At 34.5% G+C, this 20,480-nt stretch overlaps 1 protein-coding gene across 6 annotated transcripts; it reads left to right on the forward strand.

The window, feature by feature from the left end:
• On the forward strand, window positions 1-8,370 carry LOC112025191 (disease resistance protein RPV1). 6 transcript variants are annotated; one of them, XM_065766899.1, is made up of 4 exons: window positions 1-261; window positions 2,309-2,371; window positions 2,471-3,143; window positions 6,452-7,737. In XM_065766899.1, the coding sequence occupies exons 3-4, from the start codon at window positions 2,551-2,553 to the stop codon at window positions 6,729-6,731; spliced, it is 873 nt and encodes a 290-aa protein (XP_065622971.1). In that variant the 5' UTR covers window positions 1-261; window positions 2,309-2,371; window positions 2,471-2,550; the 3' UTR covers window positions 6,732-7,737. The 6 variants fall into 6 exon arrangements, with proteins under 6 accessions (XP_065622971.1, XP_065622969.1, XP_065622972.1 ...); XM_065766897.1 differs by having other exon boundaries at window positions 2,309-2,362; XM_065766900.1 differs by lacking the exons at window positions 2,309-2,371; window positions 6,452-7,737 and adding an exon at window positions 8,139-8,370.
• The last annotated feature ends 12,110 nt before the right edge of the window (window positions 8,371-20,480 follow it).

Below are 20,480 nucleotides of genomic sequence, written 5' to 3' on the forward strand. Positions count from 1 at the left end.
TTTTTTTTTAGCTTATGAAAAAATAAAGAAGAAAGCCGAACTTTTTTTTGTTCTTCCACAGTGGTTTTTCACTTTCCGGTAATTACCTTCTAGTTTCTTTCTTCCCGAAAACCTAAAACCCAGTTACAGACCCGAGAGAGAGAGAGAGAATTTTCTTCCAAGGTGTTTTTTATTTTTTTAATCATAAATCTGTTTCTTCTCCCAAACCCCAGCCACAGACCAGACTTTGTGTTGACTTGCGAATTTGGGTCTTGATATTGGGTAAGCTTCTGTTTTTTTTTTTTTTTTGGACTGATTAATTGTTTTTTTACGGATTTGGGTCCTGATTTTTGGTTTAGCTTGTGTTTTGACTGATATAATTGTTTGTGGATTTGGGTCTTTGATCAGTTGTAATTTCAAACTTGTTGATGAAAAACTAGACTCAACTTTTTGTGTTCTCATGCCAATTTCCTGTTATCTTCCTTCATCATAAAAGTGATATTGCCGTGTGATTGCTACTGCGTGCACAAAGTTAAATTCACACTACACTGCTAAGGCTGTATTATGTAAACTGGGCATGGCTGCTATTGTTTTTACCATGTTTAGCTTTAAATAAATGCTTGGGTATATAGAGAGCATGTTAAATCTGAAGATGCTATTGTCACCTCCATCAAGTGGGATGTTATAACTCAAGTCGAGTTTTGCAACAAGGTGAAGTTTTCACTGCTAAACAAAGAGCACTCAAAGGGTCCTTTTCTTTTATTCACTTCATTTTAAAAAAAAAAATACAAATGCACTGTTTTAGGTCTCTTTATAATATAGGACAATAAGGATGAAAAAAATGAAAAGGAAATAGATTTTATAGATTTAATACAAATTAGATTTAATGGAAGAGATGTTAGATATTTGATATATTGGTTGATGAGATCTAGATACTCTTTGGATCTTTCAATACTTCCCCCCGAAATTAGAGCGTTAATGTCATGAATCCCAACTTGCCACTAAGATGTGAAATTGATATTTACCAAGAGGCTTAGTGACGATGTTAGAAACATGATCAATAGAAGCAACATGACAAGTTTGGATTAGTCCGTCATAAATCTTTTTACGAATGTTGTAGCAACCTAACTTGATATGTTTTTTGCACTCTTAGAAGATGCAATTACTAGTAATGTGGAGTGCTGCTTTGTTGTCACAATAAAGTCACATAAGGACATTTTGGATGATGCCAAGGTCCCTGAGAAGCCATTGAAGCAAAATGAGTTCGCATGTGGTAGAGGCCAATGGCATAATATTTAGCTTAAGTAGAGGAGCAAGAGATACTAGTTTGCTTCTTGGTCTTCCAATAGAAATTTAATTTTTGGGGATAGATGGAGTAGTTCGGCGTGTACACCAATCAAAACCAGAATAGGGCATAAGATGGTTGAATGACACAAAAGACAAGAGAATACCTTTGTTGGAAGCAGACTTCATTTATGCTAAGACTCAATGAGTAGCATTAAGAGAGAGAGAGAGAGAGAGAGAGAGAGAGAGAGAGAGAGATACAGAGAGAATTTTTTCCAGAGTGTTTTTTACTTTTTTTTTTTAATCATAAATCACTTTCTTCTCACCAAACCAAACACCAGCCACAGACCCAAGGTAGATTGGCCTTGTGTTGAATTGGATCTTGACTTGCAGATTTTGGGTCTTAATTTTAGGTAAGCTACTAAGCTTCTGTTGTTTTGACTGATTAATTGTTTACAGATTTGGGTCTTAATTTTGGTTAAGCTTGTGTTGTTTTGACCAATTAATTGTTTGTCAGCGGATATGGGTCTTGATTTTGGGTAAGCTTGTCCTGTTCTGACTGGTTTTTGTTTACGTATTTGGGCCTTGATCAATTGTAATTTTTTGATTAAAAAATAGAGTCAACCCTTTCTGTTCTTATGCCAATTTCCCGTTATCTTCCATTATCATAAAAGTGATATTGCCATATAATTGCTGCCTAATGCACAAAATTAAATTCACACAACTTTGCTGAAGCTGTATTATGTAAACTGGGCATGGCGACTACTGTTTACCATATTTGGCCTCAAAGAAATGCTCAGGTATACAGGGCATGTTAAATCTGAAGATGTCATTGTCATCTCCATCAAGTGGGATGTTAAAACTCGAATTGAGTTTTGCAAAAAGGTGAAGTTTTCACTGCAAAACAAAGACTTATGTCCAAATTGGAGCACCTCTTCTAAAGTTTTCAAGAACTGAAGATGATTTGCTGTTGGGTTTTGTTTGAAATTTCTTTGTAGTTCTTCTCTGATATTTTATATTGCTGCTATTTGTACTGGTTGTGCAGTGTACGAGAGGATCTGCTATTCTGCTGTCCTGTATTGCCTTGCGGTTTGCTATTGTTCGTGTGGTGCACAGTTGCACTGACTTGTAGAACATGTATTCATTTTTCTTTAGTAATGAATTATCTCTAATTCATCTAAAAAAAAATCACACTACATTCTTGCAGAAACAGAAAAAAGAGGAAGAGAGAGAAATCCTAAAGAAACAACCAGTTCTTGCTCCTTTGCTCCTCTTTGTCTTGCAACCATGGCTTGTTCCTCTGCTCCATCCTTATCGGTCCAAGCTGCTTTGCTCTTGAGTTTAGGCATTGCACTGGTCTTACCTCAATTAGTTGTGTGTGTTGCGACCATGACTCATTCCAAGGGCCCACAAAACTTTGATTCATCTTTATCAACCCCAACATTGTCATATGAATATGAGGTCTTTGTTAGTTTTCATGGAGCCGATACCCGCACAAGCTTTACTGCCTATCTCTTTGCTGCTTTAGACCGTAAAAGGATTGTTGCATATAGAGATGACAGAAACCTCCCAAGAGGGGAAGAGATTAGACCCGAGTTGTTGAAGGCAATTGAGACTTCAAGGATTGCAGTTGTTGTGTTCTCGAAAAACTATGCTACTTCGGATTGGTGCTTGGATGAGCTGGTGAAGATAATGGAATGCAAAAGGGTGTTCAATCAAAGCGTGCTGCCTATTTTCTATAATGTGTCTCAATCTGTGGTGCTAGAACAGAAGGGAGTTTTTGCAGAGGCACTCCTGAATGGCCCCGTAGACAAGGTGAACAATTGGAGAACTGCAATGACCGAGGCCGCAAATTTGGCGGGCTTTCATTTGGAACATCGGTAATATTGTATTACATATGCTTTCTTTTAATAAAATGATAAAATAAAATAAAAAGCTCACAGTTTATATAAAAAAAAAAAAAAAAAAGTATTTTGAAAAATATATATATATGTATAATCTATAATAATTTATATAAAACCGAAGCAAATTAACTTTTAATTAACCTTATGAAAGTTTGCTACATTAGCTCCAACCTTTGATTAACGTTATGAAATTTTTACTCAAAATTTTTTTGGGTTAGCTTTAATGGCCTCACAATTTTCACTTTAAAAAAGGGGGAAAAAATAGAATAGAATATATAGTACAATATGCAAATACAATTATAATAATTGCCTGATTAATGCTAAAATATATAGTTTTATATTATTATATACAAATGCAATCATAATAAATTTCTATTAATAATATAAATTTCATGTGACCAACTAGTTTTGGTATGAAGAGGGGAAAACACAATATGCTTTTAGTGTGCTAGACATCTTTATCGGCAGCATGACCCTAATATGAAAAGCTTGTTATAACTTTTAGCAGTTTAAGTTGACATGTGCAGATTTTTGAATGAATTTGTTAGAATAATGGTCTGGTGTAAAATTTTACAGAGTCTTAACTGTTAATGTGCTATTCTCTTAGAATAATGGTCTGATTGAATTGTGATTGACCTTATGCTTATGCTATATATAAATACTGTGAACTTGAAACTTTTATCATATATTTAGTCAAATATTTTTATTTGATTAAACTTTAAAACTCTTATCTATACTATAGCTGTTTATTTTATTAAGTTGTGTTGTTATATACCACAATGAAATTATCAAAACCATTTTTATTTTTAATCTTATGTTTTACTATTTATAGTAAACACCCTTGTTTTATGAATATGAAAAACTTTGAAATACTTTTAGCAGTTTAAGTTGACGTGCAGATTTTTGAATGAATTTGTTAGGATAATGGTCTGGTGTAAAATTTTACAGAATCTTAACTGTTAATGTGCTATTCTCTTAGAATAATGGTCTGATTGAATTTTGATTGACCTTATGCTTATGCTATATATATATACTGTGAACTTGAAACTTTTATCATATGTTTAGTCAAATATTTTCATTTGATTAAACTTTAAAACTCTTATCTATACTACTAGCTGTTTATTTTATTAAGTTGTGTTATTATATTCCACAATGAAATGATCAAAACCAATTTTTTATTTTTTATTTATTTTTATCTTATGTTTTACTATTTATAGTAAACACCCTTGTCTTGCTAATATGAAAAACTTTGAAATAATTTTAGCAATTTAAGTTGACATGTGCAGATTTTTGAATGAATTTGTTAGAATAATGGTCTGGTGATTTATTTATTTTTATCTTATGTTTTACTATTTATAGTAAACACCCTTGTCTTGCTAATATGAAAAACTTTGAAATAATTTTAGCAATTTAAGTTGACATGTGCAGATTTTTGAATGAATTTGTTAGAATAATGGTCTGGTGTAAAATTTTACAGAGTCTTAACTGTTAATGTGCTATCATTCTCTTGGAATAATGGTCTGATTGAATTTTGATTGACCTTATGCTTATGCTATATATATATATATATATATACTGTGAACTTGAAACTTTTATCATATGTTTAGTCAAATATTTTCATTTGATTAAACTTTAAAACTCTTATCTATACTACTAGCTGTTTATTTTATTAAGTTGTGTTATTATATTCCACAATGAAATGATCAAAACCAATTTTTTATTTTTTATTTATTTTTATCTTATGTTTTACTATTTATAGTAAACACCCTTGTCTTGCTAATATGAAAAACTTTGAAATAATTTTAGCAATTTAAGTTGACATGTGCAGATTTTTGAATGAATTTGTTAGAATAATGGTCTGGTGTAAAATTTTACAGAGTCTTAACTGTTAATGTGCTATCATTCTCTTGGAATAATGGTCTGATTGAATTTTGATTGACCTTATGCTTATGCTATATATATATATATATATATACTGTGAACTTGAAACTTTTATCATATGTTTAGTCAAATATTTTCATTTGATTAAACTTTAAAACTCTTATCTATACTACTAGCTGTTTATTTTATTAAGTTGTGTTATTATATTCCACAATGAAATGCTATATATAGTAAACACCCTTGTCTTACTAATATGAAAAACTTTGAAATAATTTTAGCAATTTAAGTTGACATGTGCAGATTTTAGAATGAATTTGTTAGAATAATGGTCTGGTGTCAAATTTTACAGAATCTTAACTGTTAATGTGCTATTATTCTCTTAGATTCAACCATGGGAGATCAGGTAGGACAAGCAGGGCTTTTTATTAGGAGGATCTTTATGTGTATGGATTAATCTCTAGTAAAATGTGTTTAAAATTATAAATGGCATATATTTAAGTTCTTCGAAAAATAATTGGAATGCTATTATTGTCAACTGAGATTTCTCATACATTCATGTGTTTGTTTGTCAATTATAAAAGCTGATTCTATATTGTAATTAATACAGAAATTAATTTTAACATATTTCATATTCTAGAATAGATAGCCAATAGAAGTATTCAATCACATGATTTTATTTTATTTTTATAACGCAAATCCCCCGAGGTGACTTTGTTGTTGTCATAGGTGTAATTTTTAAAATACTGAGTCTGGTGGTGCCTTTTATTCAGAGATTGAAAGTATTTCGATTGGTGGTGCAGTTACTATTGATTATGAAATGTGTTACCTTGTATTCTGTTACGTGTTGAGCAATGTTAAGTACCTACTTGGCCCTTATTGATCCATTTTCCTTATTTAGTTAATATGTTACTACAATTCAATAATACATAGTTTTGGTCTTTCAATGACTAGATTTTTATTGTTGGACGATGCTTCTGATCATTTTATAGCTGAATCCTCTCTCTTGTTTGTTTGTTTGTTTGTGGAGAACTCGAAAGGGCTTCCAAATCCACGATATAGGGGAGCATAAACTGTTGTGTGAGTTTGAGGAACTGACAGATGTTGATAGAGTGATTTTATTTATAAACTTTGGTTATTAATCATGATGATTTTTTCCTTTGATTTATTAAGATATTTCTATAATTTGATGATCAAATTTTAAAATCATATATAATTTGTGTGCGTATATTCAATAAAAAGGGGAAAAAATATTAAAGTATAATAAATAATTTACTAATTTGATACTTTATGTAAAAAAGAAAATGTATTTTGGCATTTCATTCCATTTTTCGTAGCCCATTTATTTTTATTTTATGATCACTAACTTCTATTCTTTTATATATAAAAAATGATTGTGGGTGCAGTCCGGAGCCAGAATTTATAGAAGAAATTGTCGAAATCATTAGGAAAATTCTATATGAGGAATCACCTACCAGTACCATTCCACCCTGTCGTCAGAACGATGTTCCTGGTCAATGCTCTTCATTAATTATCCCGCCAAAAGGTACTTTGTCGCGTCAAACTGCTATTGCCTTTGCCGAGCGGACCCACCTTTTTTTTTTTTTTTTTAATCCCCGGGCTGCGAACTTTTTGGCTAAGTACACATCAGGTCTCTACGACTTTCAACTCAAAATAATAAAATAAAATACCTTTGAAGTCCATTTTACTATTTCTTCATGCTGTTACCTAAAAAGTCTTCGTAATCCCGTCAAGAGGCAGTGGTCCCGTTTTACGCGAGTTCTTCGTCTCCAATTGGTACAAACAAAGCTGAATCGTCCCTTAGACGCCATTGCAAGTGAATCCCATTCCTCGTCCGGTCGATTCATCCCTCTCCCTCCTTTATTCATCGCCATTGCTCGTTGTCATCCTCTTTTTCCGAATCTTGATTTCTGTTCTATTTACCGAATTTCTTCTCCTTCGCACAATTCAATTCTGTCTTACTCTGTTTTTTCGTCTGTCCTTAATTTGTCTCACTTTCAGTTAACTTTTATTTTTGTTTTTTTGTTTTTTTTTGTTTTTCAGTTAACTTTTTGTTTTGTTTTGTTTTGTTTTTTGTTTTTTGTTTTTTTAAGAAGACCATTGTTATTTTTTTTTTTTTGATAATCAGAAGACCATTGTTATTGTTTCTAAGTCAGGGGGTCCTATTTTCCAAAAAAAAAAAGAAAAAAAAAAAAAAAAAAAAAAAAAAAAGAAAGAAAAGGTCAGGGGGTCCAATGCAATAGCAAGTATCTGTAATCTCTTTTATTAGCTCATGAAGGACAGTTTCTTGTATCGTGTTTTTTTTTAGTCTGACATTTGTTAAAATTAAGAACGTGCACTTTTTTTTTAGTATGATGATTGCATAATTGCATAATTTGTGTTGGTTAGAGAAATTGTCATCTTATTTTGTTACTGCTGTTCAGAAGTAGTTCTTTGGGATCCACCCCTCCCTTTGTGAAAATATGCAACACTTCTTCCCCTTCCACCTATATGCTAGGACAACCAATTTTATAGTTATCAATTATTATCGTATGTATCACGTGACTCATTGCATGATCCATATATATATATGGAAGGAGATATGGAAGCTATTTAGAGTTCTGTTTCTTTCATCGTTTTGTACATGAATTAATTGCTACATTATTATAATCTTTAGTAGAAGTTGAAACAATAGCTCATGCATTTGGTGGAGTGAGTACTCTAATCAATCATTCAAACAAAGCTTTAAAACAAGTTTAGGACTCCTTACAAAATTAGCAAATTGGGGCATCTATCGCAACAAGAAGAAGATCTAGATTTAAAAGTAGCTAGGTCATATACAATACTAAGCCACCTATATTCAAACTATATATATTTTATTTTCTCATTTCAATTTGTGAAATCTTGGATTCAACTTCTTGTGGATGAGATTTGTTTTCATATGTGAGGCGGTAAATTAGCAAGCCTGGAAATAAAATCTCATTCTTAAGAAATTCGGCTGAGCCTATCTAAATAAAATTGGTTCAAACTTTGGTAATTCCTATTGGTTGTTGCTGGCAATTCATCCTATATTTGCAATTGGTATTGTACAAGGGACATGGAATCAAGTCATTTCTGGCACGTCAACTCGTGGAGTACCTTGAAAGTTTATTTGACACAAATATTTGGTTGTTCCAATTCAAATAAGATGATCTCGATGATAACAATGTGGTTTCTCAGTACGAAAGAAAATTCTGGACAAAATTACAATATCTTTCAATTGTTCTCTGTAAAATAAAATTATATCTTGAGAATATTGATAGCATGACATGTGCTTTTTGTCATACGTACACGTGTGCTTTCGAAGATTTTCATTTCATCCTTTACCACTTCCTTCACCTCAAATTATATCTTGAGGGTATTGATAGCCCGACATGAATTTTGAATTTTCATTTTCTTTTGTTTAATTTGAACCTTAGAAACGAATTCTTTTGTTCAATACCGGCAAAATGTAACCATTTCGAGATGAATTATAAATGTATATAGGGTCTGTTTGGATAAAACTTATTTACTGAAACTGAAAATTGAAACCACTGTAGCAAAATAATTTTTAAATGTGTGAATAGTGCTATAAAATTTATTTTTAATGAAAATGTTGATGAAAAATGAAGTTTGTGGGTCCATGAACAGTGCAAAAATGCACTATTCACGGAAGACTTGGTTAAAAGTTGTGGCTATTGTTCATGAACAGTGCATGAATAATAGCCGTAACTACTTAAGTCCCACAGAAACATGGCTTGAAAAAAAAAAAAAAAAAAACACGTAGACGCAAAACTCAAAACATGAATCCAAACCCACACATAGTATAACTTGACTTGCTTTTTGTTGGCAAGATGTTTAGCCCATTCAATACTCAATTTTTCTCAAACCCTACAATTATGATCAATTTGCAAAAACTATTTATTCCATCAAATTTGAAATTGAGCTTTTTATGAGAAAATTATTATGCAACCATAAAATTTCTGCTCAAAATTATGTTATTGTCTTTTACTTGTTTTTTCCTTTTGTTTGGGCAAAATCCCTCTTTAAGAGAGAGAGAGAGAGAGAGAGAGGCTTAAGTTATACCTAGTATAACTTTTGTGAATACAAGGAAGTTGACCCAACGCTTTACTTTCTAGGCCCATTACGAGGCGATAATGGCCATGCATGGCAGGGCAACTAGAAGCTAAGGAGTTCAAGGCTAACCCGATTGGGGTTTTATTATGGGGTTAGGCTTTTGGTAATTTTCTACTAAATGGAAATTTCAGGTTTTGGATTCATGGGTTGAAAGTTTGGATTTATATGAGTAGTGGGTTTTGGGTTTTAGATGGTGGAGGTTGTGGGCTTAGGCTTATTTGGTAGAATTTGGGCAACGGACTTTGGGTTTGAAGTTGGTTGGTAATTATAGGTATAAGATTAGGTTGAAGCCCTACCCTAATAAGAGGAGGGTTTTGTGGGCTTTGTTTTAGCAGCATAACCCAAGACAATGGCCTTTGGATTTGAGGTCTTACTTTTTAGGTTGTTTGCCTGGCTAATGTTTGGTTGCTTGTGGGGCATGCAGGGTTTCCAAATGAGTTTCTTTTTAGGTTGGGCTTGAGCTTGGGATCCAAGCATGGTTGTTAGAAATTAGGATTGGTGAGAAGGTCCCACAAGTTAGATCAATGGAATTTCCAAATCCTCTATTAAGTTTGGAACTAGCAATTTCTTAAAATAAAAATATCATTATTTGTTAGAGTTCCTACAAAGAAGCAAAAGAATGAAAATAAATTTTCTTGTACATCTAATTTCTCAAAAAAGAGAGCCTTTGGCTCAATTTTCACAAAAAAATATGGAACAAAGTTTATTCCAAATTAGTTTAATGAGAAATTCTTTAAATTTCTCATATATCTCTTGTTTTGTGTTGTGTGAATTTTTGGAAATCTAACTGTTGAATTTCATGTTTATTGTGTTTTTTAACATGCATATCAAATTTTGTTCAAATCGGATGTTATTTACTATTTGATCAATAAACTATTTTTTTTTTTTTAAACAAATTTAGATCACAAAAACTTGAAATTTTAATATTTGTTTGATGACATAGTAATTGATCTTTGATCTTCTTGGAATTTTGCAAGCATGAATGATATAATAAGAACATGCAATCCAAAAGCTAGATTTACAAAATTCACGAGCATTATAAAAGATATATGGGGAGTTTGAAGGATTTCTCTTCAAACTAGTTTGGAGAGGACTTTTGTTAAAAGTATGGGTCTTTGACTCATCCTCGAGATTAAATAAAGGGTCTTGTTAAAAATATTGGTCTTTGACTTATCCTTAAGGCATTTTGTAATTTAGGAAAGCTTTAATACTAATATCATAGAAATATAAAAAGTTGTAAAGAAACTAAAAAAGTAAATTTTTTTTTTCATAAAAGGTTTCTAAAAATTTTTTCCTAAACTAATATCCTTCGGGTATCCATTAATTTTTCTTTTAAATAAATTATTTCAGTCAAAATAAAATTAAGTCAAAACTTAGTCAAACGCCAAGTATTTGACATAGATGTCAATTTAATTAAGAGAAAGTCCTTAAAGTGGACAAATTTTTTTTTTGAGTACTTTAATTAAATGTAAATTAATAAAACCTTAACTTAAGAACTAAGAATTGGCTTGACCCCACCTAGGCTATATGGCCAAAAAAAAAAAGTAATATTTAGGTGTAGCCACAAATAAATTAAAACTCGGTGATGGAGGTGGATTTTCAGATTAGTGGTGGTGGTGGTGGATTTTCAAATCAGTTGTGGTGGTGGGATTTTAGATCAAATTGGTGGTGAAGGTGGATTTCAGAGCGGTGGTTGTAGTGGATTTTTGTTTCAATTGAAAGCTCCCTTCTTTTTTTTTTTTTTTTTTTTTTTTTTTTTTTTTTTTGTGCTTTTAGATTTGCTTGCTCGATGCTTGTGGGTTTTGTGTGGATTTTTCTTTGTCGTGGTTGCGGGGTGTTGCTGTGCTGGTGAGATGGTTTGTTGCTGTGGTGGTGGGGTGGGTTGTTGCCGTGGGTCTATAGGTTCATGGTGGTGGGGGTTTACCATGGTGGTTGGGGTGGGTTTTACTGTGGTGGGTATATGGTGGCATTAGTTTGTGGTGGCAGAGGAGGCTGTGGTGTCTGTGGTGGTTTTTTTGTTTTGGGTTTTTGGTGGTGATTTGTGGTTGTTGTGTTTGGTGGTGTGGGTGATTGTGGTGGTTGTTTGGTGATGGTGGTGGTGGCTGAGTTTCAGTGGTTGGCTTGATCTGGATTGTTTTGTTTTGGGTTTGGGTTTAGGGATGATGAAAAAGAGACATAGAGAGAGAGAAAAGAGACATAGGAGAGGAGAGAGAGGGGGTAGTTTTATATTTATTTTATTAGGAATTTTATATTATTTTATTTCAATGTATGTAAAAATAGAAATTGGGATGTTGAAAGAATTGTAAAATGAGATGACAAAATAGATAAAGTAAGTTTTTATGGTCTAAAATAAAACTTTTTTGGCATTCCAGATTAATGTTTTTAGAGAATTCGCATCCAGAATGCTAAATGCCATATCTTGCTTTTATTTAGCATTTGTCCCTCAAAAAACCTCCCACATCCGGAATTGCAAAATCCAACAATTGTAAATTTTTTTACAGTCTTGCTACAGTGCCATTCTACATGTAGAATGGCACTGTAGCAAGATTGTATAACTTTAAAAATATGGGTCTTTAACTTATCCTTGAGATTAAATAAAGGGTCTTGTTAAAAATATGAGTCTTTGACTTATCCTTAACGCATTTTGTAATTTAGGAAAGCTTTAATACTAATATGATAGAAATATAAAAAGTTGTAAAGAAACTAAAAAAGTAAATTGCTTTTTTCCATAAAAAAATTTCTAAATTTTTTTTTTAAAACTAATTGTGGGGCCAGGAAATCGTACAGCCACGGCCCACTCTAAGCCAGGCCCAAATGGCCCAGTCCGAGGAGGGATGACTACCCAAGGCCAATTTGGGGAGCAAACCCTTCTTTGGATCCACGCCGAGAATCCCCTCGTCCTCGGCATACTAAGGATAACTGTAGGGGAGGGGGGGACAGACTCAGAGCCAGTTGTCACCTCAGCACTTAATACGTTCACCTAACCCTTCTGGCCGCATTAATGGGGATGCAACCCCCAGGCAGGGCTACATCGATCAGGGTGAACCACTTGAGCACGGATACGACTTCTGATGGGACAGGCGGCCAGAGGAGAGGCCAATGAATGATCAACAGGAAGAGGAAAAGAGTAATATATAAGAGAGACAAGCAAAATGTATAAGGGGGATGTTTTTTGGATGGAAAGGAGGAAAAAAGCCTCCTCGGCCATGGGCCGAGGAGCATCTCCTAGTTGTAAATTATTCTAAGTGTTTCTTCAATAAAAGGAAAAGATGTTCATGCTTCTAAGACGCCGGTCAGCGCCTAAACCTTCAACCTACTCTCTACAAATTTATTATTCTGGGTTTGTTGGGCCTATAACCAATCTCTTTTGGGCTTAGGCTACAAAAATCGACCCTACAATTGGCGCCGTCTGTGGGAAGGATTAGTGCACCGGTCGGCGCAACAGGCAACGTTTCTAAGTAATCGTTCTATGAAAGGTCGGTGGTGATGCAAAAAAAAAAAAAAATCACAGAAAGATAATAGTTTAAGACAAAAGATTCAACATCAAAGAAGGGGAGCTTGGTATTATTTCATAAAAAGAAAAGTTACAGATTACAATCAGAGGCTCAGGCAGGCGTGCTTCACAACTATTCCTACCAGCTAGTTCTACAATCAGAGGCCCAGGTGGACCCACCCTAAAACTAGCTGGAGGGAAGTATCAACCCGTGCTTTTATTGGCATCAAGAGAATGGGAGAACTTGACACTAAAAGCAGGGAAGGGGGAGGGCCAGCTTCTTTCAAGGCCACCAACAACTCCTTTCTAGGAACGGCGGAGCTTGAACAAAGTGAGGAGCAGATGTAGGCGCACCGGGACACCCTCCCTCATGATGTTCCCTCCATTCTCTCCAGCCCTCACGAGCGTTGGCCATTGGAGACGGCAACACTCGGGCACCGGCCATGACATGAATTCACACATCTCCTCCGTCGGGGGTGCGCTCTGAGGAGAGACATTAGGTACTCTAACGACATTCCGCCGAGCCACCATGCGTGGCACCATCGGGGTTACGCCTAAACTCTGCCGCACCGGAAGCCCAGTGGGGGCTGCGGCCACAATGGCTCTTGGCACGGATGTCCTCACACCCGCCCAAAGCCGCCCCATATCTACTGACTCCAGTCACAAATTTCGGCGAGGTTATTAAAGGGGCTGGGGGAGCTGAAGAGGTGTGTTCTTTCTGTTTGTGTTGGAAGGTTCATGGTGTGTGAAGAAACCTTCCCCCCGAAGAGTCTTATATAGGGGATAAATGTTGGTGAGAATTAATTCACGCAGAATTCGAAAAGAGAGTTGTCAACAGTGCTAGTTATGAGGCCACCAATTTCCAAGGGGACCGTAGATCGTTGGATTCGTGTTAATTCACGAGGACATTAATGAGGGCGCGTCTCGCGCACCGAAACGTCAAGCGCGGAACACGAACGGCCAAGGGACGCTTTGTAAGTGAGGGAAATGGGGGCTCGAGCTGGAGGCGAGACCAGCGCCACGTGTAAGATCAAAATCTGACTCAGGGAAGAATCATCTCCAGTAGAGCGATCCGAAGACAAACCCCTGCTTACAGAGAAATGAAAGCGTTAGACAGAACCAAGGCACTGCATGGTCCTCGGACTCAGGCCTATGGGGAAACTACTCGCTCCTCTATACCTGGGTACTAGACAGAACCAAGGTATTGCATGGTCCTCGGACTCAAACCTATGGGGAAACTAGATACTTACAGAGAAATGAAAGCGTTAGACAGAACCAAGGCACTGCATGGTCCTCGGACTCAGGCCTATGGGGAAACTACTCGCTCCTTTATACCTGGGTATGTGGTGGCAGAGGAGGCTGTGGTGTCTGTGGTGGTTTTTTTGTTTTGGGTTTTTGGTGGTGATTTGTGGTTGTTGTGTTTGGTGGTGTGGGTGATTGTGGTGGTTGTTTGGTGATGGTGGTGGTGGCTGAGTTTCAGTGGTTGGCTTGATCTGGATTGTTCTGTTTTGGGTTTGGGATTAGGGATGATGAAAAAGAGACATAGAGAGAGAGAAAAGAGACATAGGAGAGGAGAGAGAGGGGGTAGTTTTATATTTATTTTATTAGGAATTTTATATTATTTTATTTCAATGTATGTAAAAATAGAAATTGGGATGTTGAAAGAATTGTAAAATGAGATGACAAAATAGATAAAGTAAGTTTTTATGGTCTAAAATAAAACTTTTTTGGCATTCCAGATTAATGCTTTTAGAGAATTCGCATCCAGAATGCTAAATGCCATATCTTGCTTTTATTTAGCATTTGTCCCTCAAAAAACCTCCCACATCCGGAATTGCAAAATCCAACAATTGTAAATTTTTTTACAATCTTGCTACAATGCCATTCTACATGTAGAATGGCACTGTAGCAAGATTGTATAACTTTAAATAATATTTTATTCTCTCATATGTATTACTTTTCTCTCTCTCTTTCATTTTTCCTTATCTGCGTGGGTCTTCACGTGGGTCAACAAAATCCAGTTCCTTCAAGATTCTCAGCGATGAATCCGCTTCCTTCGAGCTTCAACAAGATTGAGCTACCTAGCGGCGAATTGAGCAATCTAGTGTTCATAAATTTTTGTTATGTTTGTGGGTGAAGATTGTGTGGCTTCGCAGTGGTTAGCGATGAAGATTGCGGTGGGTTAGTGTTGGGTTACATAGGTTGTGTGGGTCAGGTGGGTTGTGATTTTTACGGGAGTGGGTTTTGGGTCGGTAGGTGGCGGTGGTGCTGTGTGGTGGTTGTTATAGTGGGGTTTGGGTTTGTTGTGATTTGCTAGGTTGATTTGGGTGGCGTAGCAGTGGTGGGGTGGTGGTTGTGTTGTTGATAATGGTGGTGCAACGGCTTGGGAAGTGGTGTTGTTGATGATGGTGGTGGGAGGTTTTGTTGATGATGGTAGTGGCAAGTCATGGGTCAGGTGGTGGGTTTGGATGGTGTAGGTCAGTTGGTGGCTACGTGGTGGGTCATGTGGAGGTTATGGGTTGTGTTGTGGTGTGGGTTGATTTCAATAGGTGTGATTTTGGTGGGCAATTACGTGGTCAATGGATGCAGCGGCGTGGGTCTGGTAATGCAACAATTTGGGCGATAGGTGCAATAGCGTGGGTCTGGTGGTGTAGCAACATGGGCAGGTGGTTGCGCAGCTTAGGTCTCATGGCTGGTGATTGGAAAGTTTTGGGTGGATCAGTTGGTAGTTGTGTTATTGATGGTTGGGTTGATTTAGGTTTGGGAGGTGGTAGTGTTGTTGATGGTTGGGTTGAGTTTTTGTGTTGATGGTTTATTTGGAGTTTGTTTGAGTTTCTGTGCTGAGGGTTTTGGGTCTTCACGATGGTGATGGAGGTGATGAGAGAGAGAGAGAGAGAAAGAGAGAGGGGAAGAGAGACAAAAATTAGAGAGAGACATAAATAATATTTTATTGTGTAAATATATTATTTTAATATATTGTATAAGAAAATAAAAGTTGAGATGCTGAGTGTATTGTAAAATGATATTGTATAATTGATAAAGTAAATTTTTTAAATGGTAAAATAGAATAGATTAAAAATATGAGATGTGAATGCTCTTTTATATTTGGTGAAACTACACTATTGGTCTCTGAAATTTACTTTGTGTGCGCAATTGGTCCCTCAAGTTTGAAGCGAGCACAATTAGTCCCTTAAGTTTTAAAACTGAGTTGTGTTGGTCCTTTTACTAACTACTGTTAACGGTGTTACTTACGTGGCTAACGGAACAATGACTTGACACTTTTTTTTTTTTATTTTTTTTTTTTTTTGTTTTTTTGATAAACTGTGTTGGGGTTTTGGGTCTTCACAGTGGTGATGAGAGAGAGAGAGAGAGAGAGAGAGGGGAAGTGAGACAAAAATTAGAGAAAGACAAATAATATTTTATTGTGTAAATATATTATTTTAATGTATTGTATACGAAAATAAAAGTTGGGATGCTGAATATATTGTAAAATAGTATTGCATAATTGATAAAGCAACCTTTTGGAATGGTAAAATAGAATAGACACATTCATAATAGACATAATCATTTAAAGAACAAGTTTATCTAATTCAAGGGTTTCAACCTTACCCAAAAACTCTCTAATGCGTCTGTGAAGCAACATCATTTACCAAGCAGAAGTAGAATTATTGCCTATGGTTAGAGTGCCTCATATTATAGTGTGATCGTCCATTGCAAACAAAAATTTCTACATAATTTGTAAAATTATGCAAAATTCCTTTGTATTAAGCCCATGTCCTTGCTTAGTATCATAATTTCATAATTGTCTCAAGATATGACTAGTAAAATGCCCATGACGAGCAAACATTAGGGTACATTAGGGTTATGAGTAAAGCCAGACAATATTTTTCATAATTAGTGAGTTGGTAAGTTGTTAATGATTTTTATATGAATCATTTACTAACTTGACTATTGTATACTGTTAATAACTTATTAACTTGGTATTTGTGAAATATATTTTGAAAAATATTGTGACTTGAAACTTATTGTAAGGTCACACTACAAACATTAAGGGAGATCAAAAATCTACTTTCATACATATATTGTAGCACATAGCCACATACATACAATAGTAACCAAAATTGAATGGTTACTAACTGACGAGCGGTTAGCAAGTGCATATATATTTCTTCTAGAATTATTGATATATCACACACTTGCATTGGATTGCTAAAGAATGACCCCATAAACATGAGAGTATCTCATGAAATAGTCTCATGGGACATTTTTCTCACAATATGTGAAACCCACACATGTGAGAAATGTCTTATAAAACTGTCTCATAAGATAATTTTTCTACAATTGAGTGATGATTTATATTGAAAGTAGAAAGCAAGAAGACATTTCAAGAGTTACTAGCCTAAGCACAATTTTAAATTCAAAGTAAAAAAAGGAAAGCTTAAAGCAATTGCATCGGTGCTTCTAAAATTTTCTGTTTATTTTACAAAAAGAATCTATTTTTTCTATTTTACACCACCACTTTTATAAATCACTCACATCAGTTTATCTATTCTTCACCCTCTTTTATTTAAATAATTATTTTATATTCTTTTTTTTTATTATTTCTAACAACCCACATCAAAACACACTTTACTCTCTCTCTCTCTCTCTTTCATGGTCACTTTTCTTTCTTTTTCTTCTTTCTTCCCTCTTTCTTTACCGGTCAATTTTTTCTTCTTCCTCCCCTCTTTCTTTACCCGAAAACCCCATAAACAAACCTCGAAACTCCATAAACAAACCTCAAAACTTCACTTCGCACAAGCCCATGTCAATCCTAGTCAATTTTCAGCATTTTTAGACAAACTAGGGATGTACTATGGGATATACAATCAAGATCTCATATTACAATGGTCTAATCAAATCAGGAAGAGAAGACATGAAAAAGTCTATAAGGCAAAACTCCATTCTAGCAAAATATGAAAAAAAGAAAAAAGAAAAAAGACTTAATCTGACCGTTCACGACCCTCAAAATATGATCAGTTCACGACTTCAGTTGTTTTTTGAGCTGTGTACGATTATGTAAAAGAGTTGTATGTAAATTTTCTCTCTTTTCCTACAAGGCTACCACTAACTCAGATCTCTATATTCTCCCACTTTCCCTCTTTTCATTTTTTTCCCCAGATTAATGACCCCAATTTACACTATATATATAGTAATTGATTTTTCGAAACTTTTTATGAGAAAATAAAAAAATAATTGACTTTTTTTTTTTTTTTTTTTACAGATTTTTATATTGTCCATAAAAGTTGTATAATTTTTTTGTCTAAAATGGTTTATTAACAAATACCCTAAAAGCAAGCAATATAAGTAATAAAATAAGAGAACAATATGGAAATAAAGTGATAAACTAATGAATAACACTTTCAAATGGAAAAACCACTATGAGATAATGTAAATGGAGTCAATATTATGTTGAAGGCTGTTTCGGTTTGATCAGTAAGATGCAATATTTTGATACCAGTTGATATCGAGGTGTACTATTTCACGTTTACCGCTAATTTTATATATATATATATATAGATAAGTTTATTTATTTGTATATTCATTAGTAAAAATTTATATCATTTATTAAAAACGTTTAAAATTATATATATATATATATTTTTTTTTTTTTTTGGAGAAGAAGTTTATATATATATATATATATATATTTTTTTTGGAGAAGAAGTTTATATCTCATTTAATATGCTAATTTCTAACTAAAATGTCAATTTACTGATAATAGTAGACAATTTATGTTCATGTACTTAAATGATACTCTAATAATAATAAATTAAAAAAGAAGAAGAAGAAGCAAACCTGAGGCTTGTTCTGTGTATTTATAATGCCATAGTGGTATTCTAAATAATAACAATAACAATAACAATAAAGAAGAAGAAGAAGAATAGTTTTGTTAAGCGGTGCTTTTGTTTTCTCGTTTTTAGCCTCCATCTCTACTGCCACACTCACCATCATCAATATGATGCTTCTGCCATAGTGGTATTCAATAACATGGCAGTGGCAATAGCTAGAAACTATAATTACTATTTGTACTTATAGTGAAGGGAACAAAAATGAAAAAGTTGTATTCATAAATATCAGCTTGACAACATTAACTTCGGCTTGAGAGATTAGTTGAGTACATAAATTATTTGTAGGTAAAATGAGAGCAATTGTGTTACAACCTAGGAATTATAACAAAGAAGACTTTGCAAGTTGTGCAGACTGGGAAGAGGAGAGCTGAGACTGAAAAGAAAGTAATTCAGAATTCGAGGTGCTTTGCAAAAACGTGAAAGGGACAAAGTAGATGCAGTAGGTTTCAATGAAATAATACCCGAAATATATAGACAGTCTTTGTACAAAACAAAGCTATCACACTAACAATACTGCGAAGAAGAAACCTAAATGAGCGGCAGATTTCAATTGTGAATAGCTTATTCGAAATTTTGTTGAAAGTGGATTAAAGTATATTGTCATACTAATAGTGTACTAAAATATTGGTGAGTAAAAAAGTAACGCAAGTTTAGTTAGGTTTAACACCATAAACATGTGGAGGAAGACCTTCTATCCACACCATTAAATCATTAATATGTCTCGCATGTTTAGTTAGATTATAAGTTACAGAATTTTCCAATCGATGATATGTGAGAAAATAACATCTTTAAGGGTATCTGTAAAGGAGTTTGCAAAAATGAACAAATGTGTAGAAGGCTAAAGATTCATCCTCACTTCTAAGGCTTTGATGAATTCGATAGATTTGTTGAGGCAATTGGCATCAATGTTTAATCGAAAATGCTAGAGTTACAAAAAATTTTAAATTTTTTTTTTTTCATACAAATAGTTGATATTGTGAGTGATTATTAGTAAGTAAAAAAAAAAATGATATAAGTAATGAGCTCAAATGAGAATCAATAAAAATTTGTCGCATCAACTTTGTGTAAAAATATTGTTAAAATTTTTGTGTTTATAGTTGTGGGGTCCCGAGGACCGAAGATGGGAAGTGTAGTTGTAGCTTTCAGTTGTTCATCTTGAAGAAGTGCCCATGGCCCGAGGAGTGACATGGTTCGAAGATGGAATGGGAAGTAACAGAGCATCCTTAGGAGATGTAAAGGATGGAGAAGGGTGTCTCATGGGTTGAATGGGGTTTTTGTAGGAAGCTTTTTCTAAGGGTCTCACATGATCCTCCGCATTAAATGGTGGGCAATAGGTTTATCAGCTGCATTAATGAGGAAGAGACTTGAACAGTGGATCCACAACTTAGCGGCTCCTTCCACCACCTTCACAAGGAGTCTAAAGGGACAAATGTCTTGAGGAGATTTGGGAAATGGACAGATGGAGGGTTGGGATTCAAGAGGCTATGGAGTATATAAAGGAAAAAGGTTCTCAAATTTGTGGGGAGGGGGGGGGGGGAAGCAAAACTTAATAATAAGAGGAGAAAGAGTGAACAGTATATGTAACCATCAAGAACAATTGTCCTCAGGCAATGTTGTAAAGAACACTTCATTTATTCAATCTTCAAGCCTTTAGTCTTTATCTCCCTATTTGTGTCCTTGGACGAAGCCCACACTTGTTCTTCCCACTCTCTACACAAATCTCTATTGTTTTGGGCTGGATTTAGGACCTACAATATCACTGTTATAGGTGGGCTTGGGCTGCCTAATTTCTTGTTCTTATAATTGGCATCGTCTATGGGAAAAAGTTTTTGTTGAGGCTTTGCTTCGTTGAGTTATGGTCAACCTGGATCACACCAAGGAAGAGTTTGTGGCTTC

The sequence above is a fragment of the Quercus suber genome, unplaced genomic scaffold (assembly GCF_002906115.3).
Source record: "Quercus suber isolate HL8 unplaced genomic scaffold, Cork oak 2.0 scaffold_755, whole genome shotgun sequence".
NCBI lineage: Eukaryota > Viridiplantae > Streptophyta > Magnoliopsida > Fagales > Fagaceae > Quercus > Quercus suber.